The following is a 19,039-nucleotide window of genomic DNA, read 5'->3' as shown; positions in this document are numbered from 1 at the left end:
AAATTTTCATTTTCAATCTAACTTTAAAACTTTTTTTTTATTATTTTCTGCCCTAAGGAAATCATGCAGAATTACTTTTCTGTGTTTTCTTCAGTACCTGTTTCTTGGTTTCTTCTTCTCTCTCTCTATCTCTTTCTACAGAAATGGTCTTTTTTGCCTTCTCTATTCCTTTGCTTCTTTTTCATCTTCTTTTTTTTCCTCCAAAGGCATCTCACATTTTTCAGCTAATTAGTGTCTCTTTCATAACTTATCTAGTCCATTACATTCTACTCATCGTTGGCAAATATTAACAGAAACCAAAGACCAGAGAAATAAACAGATTAGATAAGGATTACTACAAAATGGAACAAGAGATACTCCCAAGTAAAAAGTTAATCTCAGTTCATTTTTTAGAATTATAGTATGGGCTAGGTATAGCAAAACCTACATATTTACTTTTATTTCATTATGAGCTGTGGATTTGCTGAAGAATTTGATTATGTAACAGGCCAAGTACCCTCTGAACTTATTTCAGGATCACCTCCCCATGCTCTTTAGAGGCTGCTGCAGGAGGGAACACCAAGCCCTGCTTGTTGTAATCCATTAAACATCAGGAGACTAAGCTAGAATAAGGCCATTTGTGACAGGAACTCTAGTTCAGACAAGAGGAAATAATCATGTTTCTCTCTTTTCAGACAAGTGTTGCAGCATATATACCTCTGTTTTCTCAGGAGAGCATTTTGTTTCCTGGTGGTATATATTTTCAAACCAAGTCTTATTGCTCCTGGTGCCCTCCCCACGACAGCATTTGGTGGCTTAGCTTGGAGCTCTTCCCCCCAGCCCAAGAACTGGGATGCCTACAAAAAATCATTGTTTCTTTTGCATCCCAGACTGACTTGTTCCCTGTCACTCCTGCTCCTCTAATGTAACCCTGGGGTGCCATCAAATTCATCATGTTCCATAATGATTTCAGAGGTCAGCTGGAAGAATCAAGAAAACATGAGGTCTTACAAATTAACAAAAGATCACCAGATCCACTTCCAAATGTGGACATACTGAAAATATAAACAATCAGGAGTGAACATGCTGTAGATTACTGGGACTTCAAAACTGTTCTAGATGTTGGCTGAATGGTAAAACTCAGCTCTGACTCAGCTTTATACAGGGCAGATTTATTGCCAGGAACTAAATTCTAACCTTTTTAAAAAATCAGTGGGACTTCTGCCATTGACTTCAAGGGACCAGAACTTCAGCCAAGACAGGTAATGTACAAGCAAACATGCTGCACTCTTTGGTAGATTTATTGTTTTTTAGTATTATTTCATTATTGGTATTACAGTAGCTCTTAGAGACCTGAAATAAGACTAGAACATATGACTAAAATGATACATGATTAACAATTAAAACACTAGCATTAATGTGTCATAGTACTGCATTTTAATTTCCCTTTACAAATATATATGCTTTGTTCCGTACAAATGTGAGGAGAAGATGTGTTCATTTTGCTTTTTGCCAGTATTCAAATATTTCCCTTGTCATTAGGTGATGGTTTTTATGTGTATGGAAGTAATATGATGTCTTTGCTCAAAGCTTGTGTTCATGCAGCACCAAATTCAAGCATTTCTTTCCTATGAGTAATAGAATTAAGTTTAATAAGAAAAGAAAATGTGGTGTGCTTAAAATAGCAAATTGCAAGTTCTTGCTGCTCTGGATGCTGAAGACCTACTAGCGTGTTTACAAGGTAGCATTATAATTACAAGGTCAGGTTTTTTTTACCTAAAGCGATGACAGTGCTTGCAAGCACTGCAAACCCATCAACACTAACACACATCCGGTAGCTTCTATTTCTGGAAAAACAGCAGGGAATTTCTAAAAAGTTTCAAAGTAGACTAGATAGACAATGTCCAGACTCAGGTAGATACCAGGGTGTCTGTGTTACAGTAATGCTCAGCGAAGCCTGAAAAGATGTCCTCAAGGGTTTAAGCGTGTGATGTATTTAGTGTTCCCTTGGTACCAAGAACATTACTGAAGCATAAAAACCTTCTATTTAATGTCATGAAGAAATAAAATTATACCAGAAGAGAGGTAAACTCCTAAAAGGCCACAGCTACCTGGCTACAGACAGGAATAGGACCAGCCCTGGAGCTGAAGCTGGCCCAGTCTGTAGATTGCCCCAGGGCAATGGGGTCCCTGAGGGGCCCTGGGAAAGGTGGCTGCAGAGAGTGTGGGCACAGCCCTGCATCCCTCTGCATCAGAGGGGCCAGTGCCCAAGGCCTGGGGGGACTGTGAGCCTGTTGAACTGCAACTGCACTGTTGCGCTGGAGCACAGAGGGAACAATTTCTCTTATCGATTATTATTTAATCTTTTCTACAGTGAACAAATACAATCTACAGTGTAGTTGCATCACACTCTGCAAACATTTTTCTTAGAGACCCAAAATAAGATTTTTTTAGTGAAAGAAAACAAATCTGAGCAGTGAACCAAGTCTTCCTTAAATAGAGAAATATTTTCTAAGCTATCAACTTCAGCAAAAGCTGCACTGGTGATGTGCTAACGTCCGTAGGAAAATTGCCCTGGCGGCCCCGAGGCGGTTCCCGCTGAGGCTGCGGCCACCCGAAGGGAAGACGCTGCCCAGCTTCTCCCTGGGGCATGCACCGGGAGGGCGCTTCGCCCCGGCGCTGACCCGCCTCCCATGGCGGCCGGCCGGGCGAGGCGCCCCCGCCGTTGGCGGGCTCGGGAGGGCGGCGATGCCCGGGGAGTGGCTGCCGCTCGCGCTCCCTCCCTGTGGGGGCGGTGCGCTGTTGACGGCGTCAGCCCGCCGGCCCCAGCCACCCCCCCAGCCCCTCCGAGCGGCTCCCGGCGGGCGCCTCGGCGAGACGCGCCGCGGGGGAGCGCGTAGCGGCGCGGCGGGGCGGGCTCCCCCGCTGGGAGCATCGAGCAGATTTCGGCGGCCGCTGGATGGGAGCGAGGACGGCAGAGCATGCCACCGGCGGGGCGGTTCCGCAGGGACTGACATGCTGCTGAAGGAGGGAAGGCGCCAGCCCCTCCGCCTCTCTCCGCGGTAGCGAAGGCGATGTTGCAGGGCGCTCCCCGGGCTCTCCCGCAGGTGCCAGGCTATCACTCACAGTAGCCGCGATCGCTGCTGTGACCAGCGCGGCCCCAGGCGGGCCGAGGCGACGAGCGGCGCGGGCCTACACTCCTCTTCGGGACGGCGACGGGGGAAGGCGCTGCCTGCACCCGCGGGGTCCCGCGCGGCGGATGCCAGTGCATGAGCTCTACACCGAGCTGGCGCAGGAGGCGCCCCCGCTCTGCCGCCTCCATCTTGCTCCAGGGCAGCAAGACCTCGCCGCACGGCCGCGACTGTCAACGCCGGAGCAGCGTCTCCGAGAGCGCCTACCAGACCGAGAGAGCTCTGGATGACTGCAAGATGGTGGGTACTACAAAAGGGCTTGCCTTAATACTTATATTTTCCGAGTGTTCCCGTCGCTGGCGATGGTGCCGCTCCTCCCGCCAGCATGCCTATTCCCATCACGTGTAGTTGCGCTATTTTAAAAACCGGAATACCCGTCGGGAGCGCTGCCCTGTAGCCTAACTCGTAGCGGTTCAAACACGGGAGAGGGGAGGGAAAAACGAGACCTGTGGGGAGCCGGCAGGGTGCTGCAGGACAGGTAAGGTAAGGTAGGGACCGGAGCTGGGTGCCTGGCCCTGCAGGAGCAGGAGCCCTTGCCCCAGCACATGCTTCTTTCTAGGCGCTGCCAAGCAGGTGGAGTTGCATTCTGCTAGATCCGGCCAAATCTGTCCCCAGACTTGCACTCACTGCAGCCTAAATAGGTAAATAGTTGCCTCCTGCTTGTTGCCTTGCTCTGTGCTTGCTGTCTTGAGTGCAGCAACCACGTTCTTGCCCTAAAATCCTTCCAAAATAGGATTCAGAATTTGAGGCCCCGAAATTCTGTCCCTGACGTACGTGGTACCTGTTTCCAGTCTCCCTGGAGTAGCTGACTGCAATTGTAAAATCTCAGATCAAGCACCTGCATCCATGTTATTTTTGGACTGTCACATTATGGTATGACATTTTTCTCCATTCACACTCAAAATGTTTGGATCCTGACACTTTCCTCCAAACCAGCACCATACACCACATATCTGGCTCCTTGGGCTACAGTCAGCTGGACATTGGGCCCCAAAATTGCTCTTCTCACCAATGACAGAAATAGAAAACAAATGAAGTTGCTGCTACTTGAAAGCTGTATCTTGCTACAGCTCTGTCCAGTAGCGTTGGAAATATATTATCTGCTACTTCTGTTCTGTTGTATTCTGGCTATTTTTCCCCTCTAATATTGCAAACTGTGCTGGCAGATACCCACTCTGATACTTCAAAATCAAGATCAACTCTCAGTGTGCCAAGGAACAAAAGCTGCCACAGTAGCTCTATAAATATACCTAACAAGTGGATCCTACTGGGTCCTGCCTTTTTTCTCATTCATGACAGCATAATTTGGTTAGTTAAACAGAAGTGCTAGCTTTGTGTCTTTGCTGTTTATCTGGTAGAATTCACTGATTAGAAATAAAATATGATTTACAGATGGATTGTCAAAATGTAGTAAGATTCAGGAGATAAAACCAATGTTTTTTTTTTTCTTTTTCTGTCTCAATGCTGCAACATCAGTATGGTTTTGTTTTCCTTGGCAATGCTGAGGTGGCTGTGTCCTCTATTTAGACAGGGGATATCGGGTGAGAACTGGCAAAATGTGTCTGGCACAACCAGTTACAGGATGAGACGCTTTTTTTCTTAATGCAGAATAATTACACTATAACAGAACGTAGCACAATTTTTTTTTCTCTGACACTTTTGTGCACCCTCTACAGAACGAGAGAGTTTAAGCCAGGTTTAGCAGAGTACAAGTATTGTGCCTGGGACTTTCGCATGTGTTTTTTTGGGTTGTTTTTTTTGCAGATATATCAGAACGCATTGGGATTGGTTTTCTGCTCCAGAAGCAGAGAAACCTATTTGCTACTCTTACAATGAAATTTAGGATGGCATGGTCAAAAAATGAGTCCCAATACTATTCTCAGTTATACAGAGTAATTGCAGCGGGATGCATGAAGAGCCAGAATGTTGCAGAATTGACTCATTTATTTTCTGAGTATGAGAATTTGAAGGCTTGACTTAAAAATTTGGTAGATCTGATAGAATCCAAGTGCCAGATCTAGGTTTTTAGGATGCTTGTATGTTGGAATATGTTGAACTCCTTGTGGTAATGCTGGCTGCAGCCTTATGAGCAGTTACTCTTGTCTAGTTTTATGTAGTTTGGAAATTGAAGTCAAATTAGCAAAACAAAGATAAATAAATATACTGTTCCATTGCTCCCGGCCTACCACCCTCGCCACCATGTGGAGCAAATGGTCTGATGTGCTTTCTTTCAGAAGACAGCAAATGCTTTGTTTCCTTAAAATATAATCCCAAATAGAAGATCAGTGGAACTAAACAATAATGATCTTTCCATCACTGTAAGAGTTACCCAATAGCATCCACGTGTATCTGCTGGATATTAGATTTCTGTGAAAAGGTTGAAGTGTTTATTTACTCCTTTGTTTTCTCCCCCGCCCCCCCATTGGAAAAAGTGCTTTCTAGAATCCTAACCAGAAAGTGCCTATCTGGTACATCTTCTCAGCTAATAGCTTCTGATCGGTTTTAAGACTGAAAGTTGTGTTAGAGACCAGTGACAGAACAGAAATCATTAAAAAATAAATTAGCAAAATCTCCAGCGTAAAAGCAAATGCTACATTACAATCCCTAAATTTGCTGTTAATCAGGAAGCAGGAGGAGCAAAGGCAATAATTTCTGGAGATATTTTTGTCTTTTACAATAGCAAAAAAATAACCTCATGCTACTAGTAAAACAGCTGTGGTTTTTTGTCTACTTAATATTTAAGATTAATAACTCAAACACTTTCAGAGATTAAAAGACAAAACACTACTTACCTGCAAATAAACATTTATACATCACAGAAGAGGCAGCTGGCATGGAGGCCCTAGGCATTTACTAAATCTTAGGCACTTGATCCTGTATGCCATTAAGTTTGGAGCGACAGGAACAAGCCATAGATTGGGCATGTTTTTTAAGAACTTGTTTGTTTTTATCAGTGTAATTAAATATCTGTTGTGGTTTGGGCCAGGTTGGCCAATGACAAGATGACAGATGCTCTCCCCCACCTCTTGCTCCAATGAGAAGAAAAAGAGAGATAAAGAGATTCATGAGTTTAGAAAAAAACCTAAAGTACTTTAATGAAATAAAAAAGAAAATAATGAAATAGATACAATATATACAAAACTGTATCAAGCTCCCAGTGAAATGTCACCAACAGACACTGGAAAAGTTCCAGACTACACTCAGTAACAAATGGGAACTGGATTCCAGAACACACTGATGGGGAACAAAGGTAGACAAGCTGACACAGTCCTCCCCAAACACCAGTCACTGAGGAAATAGAGCTGCTAAAGAAGAACCCTTCCATCCCTCAGCTTTTATCCTGAGCATGGCAGATGGGCTGGAATACCCTATTGGTCAGTTTGTGTCACCTGACCTGTCCACGCCTCCCCACAGGTGCAGCCCCTCCACAGGGTAAACAACCAGGTCAGCTGACCCTGGTTGCCACAGCAACAAGGTTAACCAAGAGCCTCTCCCACTGAACAGACAGTTGGCTCTGCTCCACCCCAAACCAGGACATTCCACCCCTTATTCCATACCATTTGCATCATGCTCAGATCTCTAATACTTCTTATCCATCAAATATATACATATACATGTACAGATATACATATATACACACAGATCAGTCATTTATGATTCATCTTTATACACAAGAGTTCATTAAGTCCATTTAGTTCATAATTATAGAATTTAATCTATTATAGCAAACTCAGGACTGATTATTCTCACCCAGGGTCAAATGTCCTTGATGTACACATTGAACTTCTCCATTCTCCAGCATCACCCACCAAGTACATCTGGGTCCTTGAGCAAAAACAGTCCCACGAATGGGTTTGCCTTTGCCTGAGGCAGGAAAAACCCAAACAGCTTTCCCCAGCATATTCCTTCCATGCACCACAGGGACTTTATCCCCTTCTACTGTATGTAAAAGGCCTGATTGAGCAGGACCAGCTCGATCGATGGATCCCCTGGTGTTAACTAACCAGGTAGCTTGTGCTAAATGCTTGTCCCAGTTTTTAAAGGTTCCACCACCCATTGCTTCCAGGGTGGTTTTTAACAGTCCATTGTATCCCTCAACTTTCCCAGAAGCCGGTGCATGATAGGGGATGTGATATACCCACTCAACGCCATGCTCTTTTGCCCAAGCACTTATAAGACTGTTTATGAAATGAGTCCCCTTGTCTGACTCAGTTCCTTCTGGAGTGCCATGTCGCCACAAGCCTTGCCTTTCAAGGCCCAGGATGGTATTCCGGGCAGTGGCATGGGGCACGGCATAGGTTTCCAACCATTCAGTGCTTCCTTCCACCACTGTAAGCACATAACACTTACCCTGACGTGTTTGAGGGAGTGTGATATAGTCAATTTGCCAAGCCTCCCCATACTTATATTTCAACCATCATCCCCCATATCACAAAGGTTTTAACTGTTTAGCTTGCTAGATTTCGACGCATCCATGGTTAAATCCACCCCTTGGTCACGGGCCCATATGTTGCATCTCTTCCTTGATGACCTGAGGTGTCATGGGCCCACCGAGCTAAAAATAGTTCACCTCTATGTTCCCGGTTGTCATGGTTTAGCCTCAGATGGCAACAAAGTACCACATGGCCGCTCTCTCAAGCTGCCCACCCCCACAGCCGTGGGGGGAGAATTGAAAGAAAAAGGCAAAACTCGGGGGTTGAGACAAAGGCAGTTTAACAGAACAGCAATGGGAACAGGAAAACAACAATAACACCGATAGAGGAAAACAACAAACATGATTACAGTACCACTGCTCACTGACCGGACCCAGGATGCCCCAGCCAACTCCCAAGCACAACTTCCTGCCTCCTCCCCCGGCTGCTCCCTATGGCTCACATGGAATGGAATACCTGTGTCCCTGCCAGAGCCTGGGGAAAATTAACCCTGTCCCCCCCAGAATCAGGACATTATACACCCCTTATTCCATACCATCTATGCCATGCCCAGATCTTACAGGTTCCAATTAATTGCCACCACTTTCCCCTGTCTTTTTTTTATATATATATATATATATGTGTACATATATATTCATACAGATATAATGCCCTTCGTCTATGGGCCATCCCTCTAAAATGTCCATTGAGTTCTTTGGGCTCCATCTGTTAGAACAGTCTCTCAGGGCAGGCGAGATGGCGTGTGGTGCTGGCCTGTTGCATGCTGTATTCTCGGGGCTTGCGGATGATGTATCTGGTGTGGCTCATGCCCACAGTCCATGCGCTGAAGATCTCAATCTCAATGAAGTTGCTGAGCACCAGCTGCTGAGGTCAGTTCTGATCCCATCACCGCTGCACCTTACTCAATTTTTCATCAAAGTCCATCTGTCATTAGTTTGGGTGATTCTTACTGTAGTACAGCTGATAGCAATTAGAGTAACGAGGACATACAGTGGCAGGATTATTTAGCAATTAACATCATACAATTTGGTTCATTGGCTATTCTCATCCAAAATCAGATCCCCATGAGGTACACATCGGACCTCCCCATCCTTCCGCATCACCCATCAAGTGCACCCAGGTCCTTGGGCAAAAGCAATCCCACAGATGGCTTTGGCTTTGGCTTTGCCTGAGGCAGGACTAACCCAGACCGTCTTCCCTGACATATTCTTCATGTTCACCATGGGGACTTTATCCCCTTCTACGGTACGTGGAAGTTTTGATTGGGCAGGTCCAGCTCGATTGGTAGATCCCCTGTTGTTAACTAGCCAGGTAGCCTTTGCTAGATGTGCATGCCAATGTTTTAAACTCCCACCACCCATTGCTCTCAGTGTAGTTTTTAACAGTCCATTGTATCGTTCCATCTTCCCAGAGGCTGGTGCGTGACAGGGGATGTGATGCTCTTTGGCCCAGGTGTCTATGAGGCTGTTTCGGAAATGAGTCCCGTTGTCCGACCCAGTTCTCTCTGGGGTGCCATGTTGACACAGGACTTGTTTTTCAAGGCCCAGGATAGTGCTCTGGGTGGTGGCATGGGGCACAGGGTATGTTTCCAGCCATCCAGTGGTTGCTTCCACCATTGTGAGCACATAGCGCTTGCCTTGACGGGTTTGTGGCAGTGTGATATAATCAATCTGCCAGGCCTCCCCATATTTATATTTCAGCCATCGTCCTCCATACCAGAGAGGCTTCAAATGCTTGGCTTGCTTGATTGCAGCGCATGTCTCACATTCATGGATGACCTGTGCAATAGTGTCCATGGTCAGGTCCACCCCTCGGTCACGAGCCCATCTATATGTCGCATCTCTCCCTTGATGGCCTGAGGAGTCATGGGCCCATCGAGCTATGAATAGTTCACCCCTATGTTGCCAGTCCAGATCCACCTGAGCCACTTCAATCCTAGCAGCCCGATCCACCTGCTGGTTGTTCTGATGTTCCTCCGTGGCCCGATTCTTCGGTACATGGGCATCTACGTGGTGTACTTTCACAACCAGATTCTCTATCTGGGCAGCAATATCTTGCCATAGGTCAGCAGCTCAGATGGGTTTGCCTCTGCGCTGCCAGTTGCCCTGCTTCCACTGCTGTAACCACCCCCACAGAGCATTTGCCACCATCCATGAGTCAGTGTAGAGATCGAGTACTGTCCATTTTTCTCGCTCGGCAATGTCCAAAGCCAGCTGGATGGCTGTCACCTCTGCAAACTGGCTCGATTCACCCTGTCCTTCACTGGCTTCTGCAACTTGTTGTGTAGGACTCCATACAGCAGCCTTCCACTTTCGATGCTTTCCCACAATCCGGCAGGACCCATCAGTGAACAGGGCATATTTCTTCTCATTTTCTGGCAGTTTATTACATGGTGGGGCCTCTTCCACATGTGTCACCTCCTCCTCTGGTGACATTCCGAAATCCTTGCCTTCTGGCCAGTCCATGATCACTTCCAGAATTCCTGGGCGACTGGGGTTTCCCATTCGAGTTCGCTGTGTGATCAGTGCAATCCACTTACTCCATGTAGCATCAGTTGCATGATGTGTGGTGGGGATCCTTTCTTTGAACATCCAGCCCAGCACCGTCAGTCGAGGTGCTAAGAGGAGCTGTGCTTCTGTACCAACCACTTCCGAAGCAGCTCGAACCCCTTCATATGCTGCCAATATCTCTTTTTCTGTTGCAGTGTAGCGGGCTTCGGATCCTCTGTATCCCCGACTCCAAAACCCTAGGGGTCGACCTCGAGTCTCCCCTGGTGCTTTCTGCCAGAGGCTCCAGGTAGGGCCGTTCTCCCCGGCTGCGGTGTAGAGCACATTTTTAACATCTTGTCCTGCCCGGACTGGCCCCAGGGCCACTGCATCGACTATTTCCTGTTTGATTTGTTCAAAAGCTTGTTGTTGCTCAGGACCCCATTTAAAGTCATTCTTCTTCCGGGTCGCTTGATACAGAGGGCTTACAACTAGACTGTAATCTTGGATATGCATTCTCCAAAAACCCACAATGCCTAAGAAAGCTTGTGTTTCCTTTTTACTAGTTGGTGGAGGCATAGCTGCTGTTTCGTTGATCACATCCATTGGGATCTGACGGCGTCCATCCTGCCATTTTATTCCTAAAAACTGGATCTCCTCCGCAGGTCCCTTGACCTTACCTTGTTTTATGGCAAAACCAGCTTTCAGAAGGATTCGGATTATTTTACCCCCTTTCTCAAAAACTTCTTCTGCTGTGTTTCCCCACACAATGATGTCATCAATGTACTGCAGATGTTCTGGAGCTTCACCCTTTTCCAGTGCAGTCTGGACCAGTCCATGGCAAATGGTGGGGCTGTGTTTCCACCCCTGGGGCAGTCGATTCCAGGTGTACTGGACGCCCCTCCAAGTGAAAGCAAACTGTGGCCTGCACTCTGCTGCCAAAGGGATTGAGAAGAATGCATTCGCTATATCAATCGTGGCATACCACTTGGCTGCCTTGGACTCCAGTTCGTATTGGAGTTCTAGCATGTCCGGCACGGCAGCACTCAGTGGTGGCGTAACTGCGATCATGCGACGATAGTCTACAGTTAGAATCATAGAATCATAGAATCATTTAGGTCGGAAAAGACCCTTGGTATCATCGAGTCCAACCATCAACTCCACTCTACAAAGGTCTCCCTTACAGCACATCCCCTAACACCACATCTAAATGAGTCTTAAACACATCCAGGGATGGTGACTCCACCACCTCCCTGGGCAGCCTATTCCAGTGTCTGACCACTCTTTCTGTGAAGAATTTTTTACTAATGTCCAGCCTAAACCTACCCTGCTGCAGCTTGAACCCATTCCCTCTTGTTCTATCGCTAATTACCTGTGAGAAGAGACCAGCACCAACCTCTCTACAATGGCCTTTCAAGTAGTTGTAGAGAGCGATGAGGTCTCCCCTCAGCCTCCTCTTCCTCAAACTAAACAGTCCCAGCTCCTTCAATCGCTCCTCATAAGATTTATTCTCCAGGCTCTTCACCAGCTTCGTTGCCCTCCTCTGCACTCGCTCCAGCACCTCGATATCTCTCTCATATTGAGGTGCCCAGAACTGGACACAATACTCAAGGTGTGGCCTCACCAGTGCTGAGTACAGGGGGACAATCACCTCCCTCCTCCTGCTGGTCACACTATTTCTAATACAAGCCAGGATGCCATTGGCCCTCTTGGCCACCTGGGCACACTGCTGGCTCATGTTCAGCCGCTTGTCAATTAGAACCCCCAGGTCCTTTTCTGCCAGGCAGCTCTCCAGCCACAGTGCCCCAAGCCTGTAGCGATGCATGGGGTTGTTGTGGCCCAAGTGCAGGACCCGGCACTTGGCCTTGTTGAAGCTCATCCCATTAGCGTTGGCCCATCGGTCCAATCTATCCAAGTCTCTCTGTAGAGCCTCCCTATCCTCATGCAGATCAACACTCCCGCTTAGCTTCGTGTCATCTGCAGACTTGCTGATGATACACTCTATGTCCTTCTCAAGGTCATCAATAAAGATGTTAAACAGAAATGGTCCCAACACTGAGCCCTGAGGGACACCACTTGTGACCGGCCGCCAGCTGGATTTAACTCCATTGACCACCACTCTTTGGGACCGCCCATCCAGCCAGTGCTTGATCCAGCAGATCGTATGCTCATCCAGGCCATGAGCCGCCAGTTTTTCCATGAGAATTCTATGGGGGACAGTGTCAAATGCTTTTCAAAAGTCTAGGTAGACAATGTCCACAGCCTTTCCCTCATCCAATAATTGGGTCATCTTGTCATAGAAGGAGATCAGATTCGTCAGGCAGGACCTGCCTTTCATAAACCCATGCTGACTAGGCCCGATCCCCTGCTTGTCCCTTATATGACTTGTAATGGCACTCAAGATGATCTGCTCCATGACCTTCCCTGCTACCGAGGTCAGACTGACAGACCTGTAGTTTCCTGGATCCTCCTTTCTGCCTTTTTTGTAGATGGGTGCTACATTTGCTACCCTCCAGTCCATTGGTACCTCCCCAGTTAGCCATGACTTCAGGTAGATCGTGGAAAGTGGCTTGGCGAGCACGTCTGCCAACTCTTTCAGCACTCTGGATGTAACCCATCCGGTCCCATAGACTTGTGTGCATCCAAGCGATGTAGCAGGTCACAGATCACTTCCTCTTTCATTGTGATGACCTCATTCAGCTTCCCCTCCCTGTCTCCGAGCTCACGAGGCTGGGTGCCCAGGGAACAGCTAGTTCCACTGCTAAAGACCGAGGCAAAGTAGGCATTGAGCACCTCAGCCTTTTCCTCATCCTTTGTGACTATGTTTCCCTCTGCATCCAGTAAGGGAGGGAGATTTTCCCTAATCCTCCTTTTGTTGTTAATGAATTTATAGAAACATTTTTTGTTTCTATATATAGAAACCCAGTATATGCCCAGTATAGGGGCAACTGATACTGGCACGGGTTGGTTTTCTGGTTCAGCTGCAGTGCCTGCCACCGGGGTTGGAGCAGCTGCAGTGTCTGTTGCAGGGGTTGGGATAGCCGCAGTGTCTGTCGCAGGAGTTGCAGTAGCCACAGTGCCTGTCGGCCTGGTTTCCCTCTCTTTCTCCCGAGGGTGCTACATGACATCGAGCAGTGCTTGGTAGATACTGGCCAGGGACAAGCACAGCGCGGTGAGTTGTGCCTCTCTGGAATAGCCACAGCATTTTCCTTTCAAATATTCTATGACTTTATCAGGGTCCTGTAGTTGTTTGGGGGTGAAGTCCCAGACCATTGGAGGTGAGAAGCTCTCTAGGTACCTGCCCATGTTCGCCCACATGCCCTGCCACCCCTGACTATCCAGCCTCGGAGCAGATCTCCGGGTGGCAGTCTTAAATAGTTGTTTAACTCTAAACAAGACCTGGAACACATTCAGGAGACATAACACTAGGAACATCCTGGTTTGAGTATCCCAAGGATATTAAAAATTCCAAAAGTTGTCATACCTGACCCAAAGGAGAAAAGGGAGGCAGAAGAGCTGGGGAAAATATCTCCTGCCGTTTCCCCCACAGACTGGGTGTAATTATTAATAAATTCCAAGAGACGGTACCCAAGGTACAGGCAGGACAGCAATACCACATAAACACCCTAAAATAACCATCTGAACAGTGATGTTATCATATCATAAGTTGATATCACACAAGACAGCAAAATGATAATCCTGATCCCTCTCCCAGAGGTGATAAACAGCATCGTGGGGAGTACATAAACCATATAGGAATTTATATAACACAGCCATGAGAACAAACCAAGCAACATGGTGACCAGCGACTATTTAACTAATATAATAATTGCACACAACAAATTTGTTTTAACAAGCTCTGGTTGGATTCTGTCGTTATCTCAACCCTTCGAGCCCCACGTTGGGCGCCAAAAAGGACTGTCGTGGTTTAGCCTCAGATGGCAACAAAGAACCACGGTCTGCTCTCTCGGGCTTTCCCAATATGGGAAGAATCAGAAGAAAAAGGCAAAACTCTTGGGTTGAGACAAAGGCAGTTTAACAGAACAGCAAAGGGAACAATAAAAAAACAATACCATGGATAGAGGAGTATACAAACACAATTACTGGACTCAGGATGCCCCAGCCCGCTCCAAGTGGTGACTTTCTGCCCCCTCCCCCGGCAGCTCAGAGTGGGCATGGCTCACATGGGATGGAATAACTGTGTCCTTGCCGGAGCCTGGGGAGAATTAACCCTATCCCCACCGGAACCAGGACACCCCCCCACGGCTGTGGGGGGAGAATCAGAAGAAAAAGGTAAAACTCAGGGGCTGAGACAAAAGCAGCAAAAGCAGTTTAACAGAACAGCAAAGGGAACAGGAAAACAACAACAATAACACCGATCGAGGAAAACAACAAACACAATTACAGTCCCACCTCTCACTGACCAGACCCGGGTTGCCCCAGCCCACTCTCAAGTGCAACTTCCTGCCCCCTCCTCCAGCAGCTCCGACTGGGCATGGCTCACATGGGATGGAATACCTGTACCCCTGCCAGAGCCTGGGGAGAATTAACCCTATCCCCCCCAGAACCAGGACACCAGTCCAAATACATCTGGAAAATCTTAGCAGCCTGGCCCACTTGCTGATTGTTTCGATGTTCCTCAGTGGCCTGATTTATGGGTACGTGGGCATCTACATGGCATACCTTTATGACGAGTTTCCTTAGCCAGTCAGGAATATCTTGCCATAATTCAGCAGTCCAGATGGGTTTACCTTTTTGCTGCCAGTTGCTCTGCTTCCACTGCTTTAACCATCCCCACAGAGCATTTGCCACCATCCATGAGTATTTGCCACTTTTCTCATTCAGCAATGTCTAAGGCCAGCTGGATGGCTTTTACCTCTGCAAAGTGACTCGATTCACCTTCTCCTTCAGTCGCTTCAGCAACTCATCGTGTAGGACTCCATACAGTAGCTTTCCACCCTCAATGTTTTCCCACAATACAACAAGATCCATCAGTGAACAGAGCATACTGTTTCTCATTATCTGAGAGTTCATTATACAGAATCATAGAGTCATAGAATGGTTCGGGTTAGAAGGGACCTTAAAGATCATCTTGTTCCAACACCCTTGCCATGGGCAGGGACACCTCCCATTAGACCAGGCTGCTCAAAGCCCCATCCAGCCTGGCCTTGAACACTTCCAGGGATGGGGCATCCACATCTTCCCTGGGCAACCTGTTCCAGTGTCTCACACCCTTACAGTAAAGAAGTTCTTCCTAATATCTAATCTAAATCTCCCCTCTTTCAGTTTAAAACCGTTACCCCTTGTCCTATCATTACATGCCCTGATAAAGAGTCCCTCCCCATCTTTCCTGTAGGCCCCCTTTAGGTACTGGAAGGCTTCAATAAGGTCTCGAGGCTGAACAACCCCAACGCTCTCAGCCTTTCTTCATAGGAGAGGTGCTCCAGCCCTCTGATCATCTTCGTGGCCCTCCTCTGGACTCTCTCCAACAGGTCCGTGTCCTTCTTGTGCTGAGGACTCCAAAGCTGGATGCAGTACTCCAGGTGGGGTCTCACGAGAGCGGAGTAGAGGGGTAGAATCACCTCCCTTAACCTGCTGGCCATACTTCTTTTGATGCAGCCCAGGATTCAGTTGGCTTTCTGGGCTGCAAGCGCACATTGCCTGCTTGTGTTGAGCCTCTCGTCCACCAGCACCCCTAAGAACTTCTCCTCAGGGCTGCTCTCAAGCCATCCTCTGCCCAACCTGTATTTGTGCCTGGGATTGCCATGACCCAGGGGCAGGACCTTGCACTTGGCCTGGTTGAACTTCATGAGGTTCACACAGGCCCACCTCTCAAGCCTGTCAAGGTGCCTCTGGATGGCATCCCTTCCCTCCAGCGTGTCAACTGTGCCACACAGCTTGATGTCGTTGGCAAACTTGCTGAGGGTGCACTCAATCTCACTGTCCATGTCACCGACAAAGATGTTAGACATCACTGGTCCCAGTACTGACCCCTGAGGAACGCCACTCGTCACTGGTTTCCATGTGGACATTGAGCCGTTGACCACAACCCTTTGACTGCAGCCATCTAGCCAGTTCCTTATCCACTGAGTGGTCCATCCATCAAATCCATGCTTTTCCAATTTAGAGACCAGGATGTCATGCGGGACAATGTCAAACGCTTTGCATAAGTCCAGGTAAAGGACATCTGTTGCTCTCCCCTTATCTACCAATGCTGTGACAACATCATAGAAGGCCACCAAATGTGTCAGGCATGACTTGCCCTTGGTGAAGCCATGTTGGCTGTCACCAATCACCTCCTTATTTTCCATGTGCCTTAGCAGAGATTCCAGGAGGATCTGCTCCATGATCTTTCCAGACACAGAGGTGAGACCAACCAGTTTGTAGTTCCCTGGGTCTTCCTTTTCCCCCTTTTTTTAAATGGGGGCTATATTTCGCCTTTTGCAGTCAGTGGGAACTTCACCAGACTGCCGTGACTTTTCAAATATAACGAAAGTGGCTTAGTGACCCCATCAGGGCTACGAAGGTGATTAGGGGACTGGAACACCTCTCTTATGAAGAAAGGCTGAGGGATTTGGGTCTCTTCAGTCTGGAAAAAAAAAGACTGAGGGAGGATCTTATCAATGCTTATGAATACTTAAAGGGTGGGTGTCAGGAGGATGGGGCCAGGCTCTTTTCAGTGGTGCCCAGGGACAGGACAAGAGGTAATGGGCACAAACTTGAGCATAGGAAGTTCCACCTAAACATGAGGAGGAACTTCTTTACTTTGTGGGTGGCAGAGCACTGGAACAGGCTGCCCAGAGAGGTGGTGGAGTCTCCGTCTCTGGAGACATTCCAAACCCGCCTGGACGCGTTCCTGTGCAACCTGCTCTAGGTGACCCTGCTCTGGCAGGGGGGTTGGACTAGATGATCTCCAGAGGTCCCTTCCAACCCCTATCATTCTGTGATTCTGTGATCCGCCAGTTCCCTCAGGACCCATGGATGGATTTCATCAGGTCCCATGGACTTGTGTACCTTCAGGTTCCTCAGATGGCCTTGAACCTGATCTTCCTACAGCGGGTGGTTATTCATTCTCATAGCCCCTGCATTTGACTTCTGCAACTTGGGCAGTGTGGTTAGAGCCCTTGCCGGTGAAGACCAAGGTGAAAAAGTGATTCAGTACCTCAGCCTTCTCCATATCTTGGGTGACCAGGTCTCCTGTCTCCTTCTGGAGAGGGCCTACATCTTCCCTAGTCTTGCCTTTATCCCTGACGTACGTACAGAAGTTTTTCTTGCTGTCCTTGATGTCCCTAGACAGATTTAATTCTATCTGGGCTTTAGCTTGCCTAATCTGGTTCCTGGCCACTTGAACAGTTTCTCTTTATTCCTCCCAGGCTACCTGTCCTTGCTTCCACCCTCTGTAGGCCTCCTTTTTGCTTTTGAGCTTGTCCAGGAGCTCCTTCTTCATCCATGCAGGTCTCCTGGCTTTTTTGCCTGACTTCTTCATTCTTGGGATGCACCGCTCCTGAGCTTGGAGGAGGTGATCCTTGAATACTAACCAGCTTCCTTGTGCCCCTCTCCCCTCCAGGGCTTATTCCCATGTTACCCTGCCAAGCAGGTCCCTCAAGAGGCCAAAGTCTGCTCTCCTGAAGTCCAGGGTAGTGAGCTTGCTGTGCACCTTCCTTGCTGCTCTAAGGATCTTGAATTCTACCATTTCATGATCGCTGCAGCCGAGGCTACCCTTGAGCTTGACATTCCCCACCAACCCCTCCTTGTTGGTAAGGAGAAGGTCCAGCATGGATCCTCTCCTCATTGGCTCCTCTACCACTTGAAGAAGGAAGTTGTCATTGACACATTCCAAGAACTTCCTGGATTTCTTGTGCCCTGCTCTGTGTTGTCCCTCCAACAGATATCGGGGTGGTTGAGGTCCCCCATGAGGACCAGGGTCTGTGAACGCGATGCCGCTCCTCTCGTCTATGGAGGGCCTCATCTGCTCCATCATCCTGGCCAGGTGGTCTGTAGCAGACCCCCACTGTAATGTCCCCTGCCCCTGTGTTCCCTTTAATCTTGACCCATAAGGTCTCTGTTGGGTCTTCATCCATCCCCAGGTGGAGCTCCATGGACTCCAGCTGTTCATTGACACCCTCCAGCAACACCCCCTCCTCATCTCCCCTGCCTGTCCTTTCTGAAGAGTCTGTATCCCTCCATTCCACCAATCCAGTCATAAGAGACATCCCACCAAATCTCTGTGATGACAATAAGATCATAGCCCTCGAGGCATGTGCCCATGTCCAACTCCACTTGCTTGTTTCCCATGCTACATGCATTTGCCTAAAGGCACTTCAGCTGGGCGCCCAATGAAGCTGAGTCACTGGCTGGAGTGGCTGCATTTCCTTCCTGCTGCTCTTCAGGTGGTCTTCCTTTGAGGTGTTTTATCTGTGACTCCCTGGTTTCTGGCTCTGTGGCTCTGTTTGTGGCTCTGTACATTAAGGAATGTTTTGATTGTATAGAGCTAGATTCCAGTGATGATAAAGTCGAGTGTTTATGGGTAAGGATGAAGGGGAAGGGAAATAAGGGAGATCTTGTGCTGGGAGTATGCTAGAGACCACCCGACCAGGACGAGGAGACAGATGAAGTATTCTATAAGCAGCTGGCTGAAGTCTCGCAATTGCCAGCCCTTGTTCTGGTTGGGGACTTCAACCTGCCGGGTATCTGGTGGAAATACAACACAGCAGAGAGCAGGCAGGCTAGGAGGTTCCTCGAGTGCATGGAAGATAACTTCCTGACATAACTGGTAGGCGAGCCTACCAGGGGAGGTGCCTCGCTAGACCTACTGTTCACAAACAGTGAAGGACTAGTGGGAGATGTGGTGGTCGGAGGCCATCTTGGGTTTAGTGATCATGAAATGGTCAAGTTTTCAATTGGTAGTGATGTAAGGAGGGGGGTTAGCAAAACCTCCACCTTGGACTTC

General features: G+C 48.0%; 1 protein-coding gene across 1 annotated transcript in view; it reads left to right on the top strand.

Annotated features, from left to right (window-relative positions):
• Positions 1-3,248: 3,248 nt before the first annotated feature.
• LOC128901952 (regulator of G-protein signaling 7-binding protein-like) overlaps positions 3,249-19,039 on the top strand; it is an 86,778-nt gene continuing 70,987 nt past the window's right edge. Inside the window, exon 1 of the mRNA XM_054184153.1 lies at positions 3,249-3,410. Within this exon, the coding sequence (XP_054040128.1) occupies positions 3,249-3,410 (162 nt within the window). The remainder of the gene's footprint in view (positions 3,411-19,039) is intronic.

This window comes from Rissa tridactyla, chromosome W (assembly GCF_028500815.1).
Source record: "Rissa tridactyla isolate bRisTri1 chromosome W, bRisTri1.patW.cur.20221130, whole genome shotgun sequence".
In the NCBI taxonomy this organism is placed as follows: Eukaryota; Metazoa; Chordata; class Aves; order Charadriiformes; family Laridae; genus Rissa; species Rissa tridactyla.
This window is presented reverse-complemented; position numbering and strand designations above follow the sequence as displayed.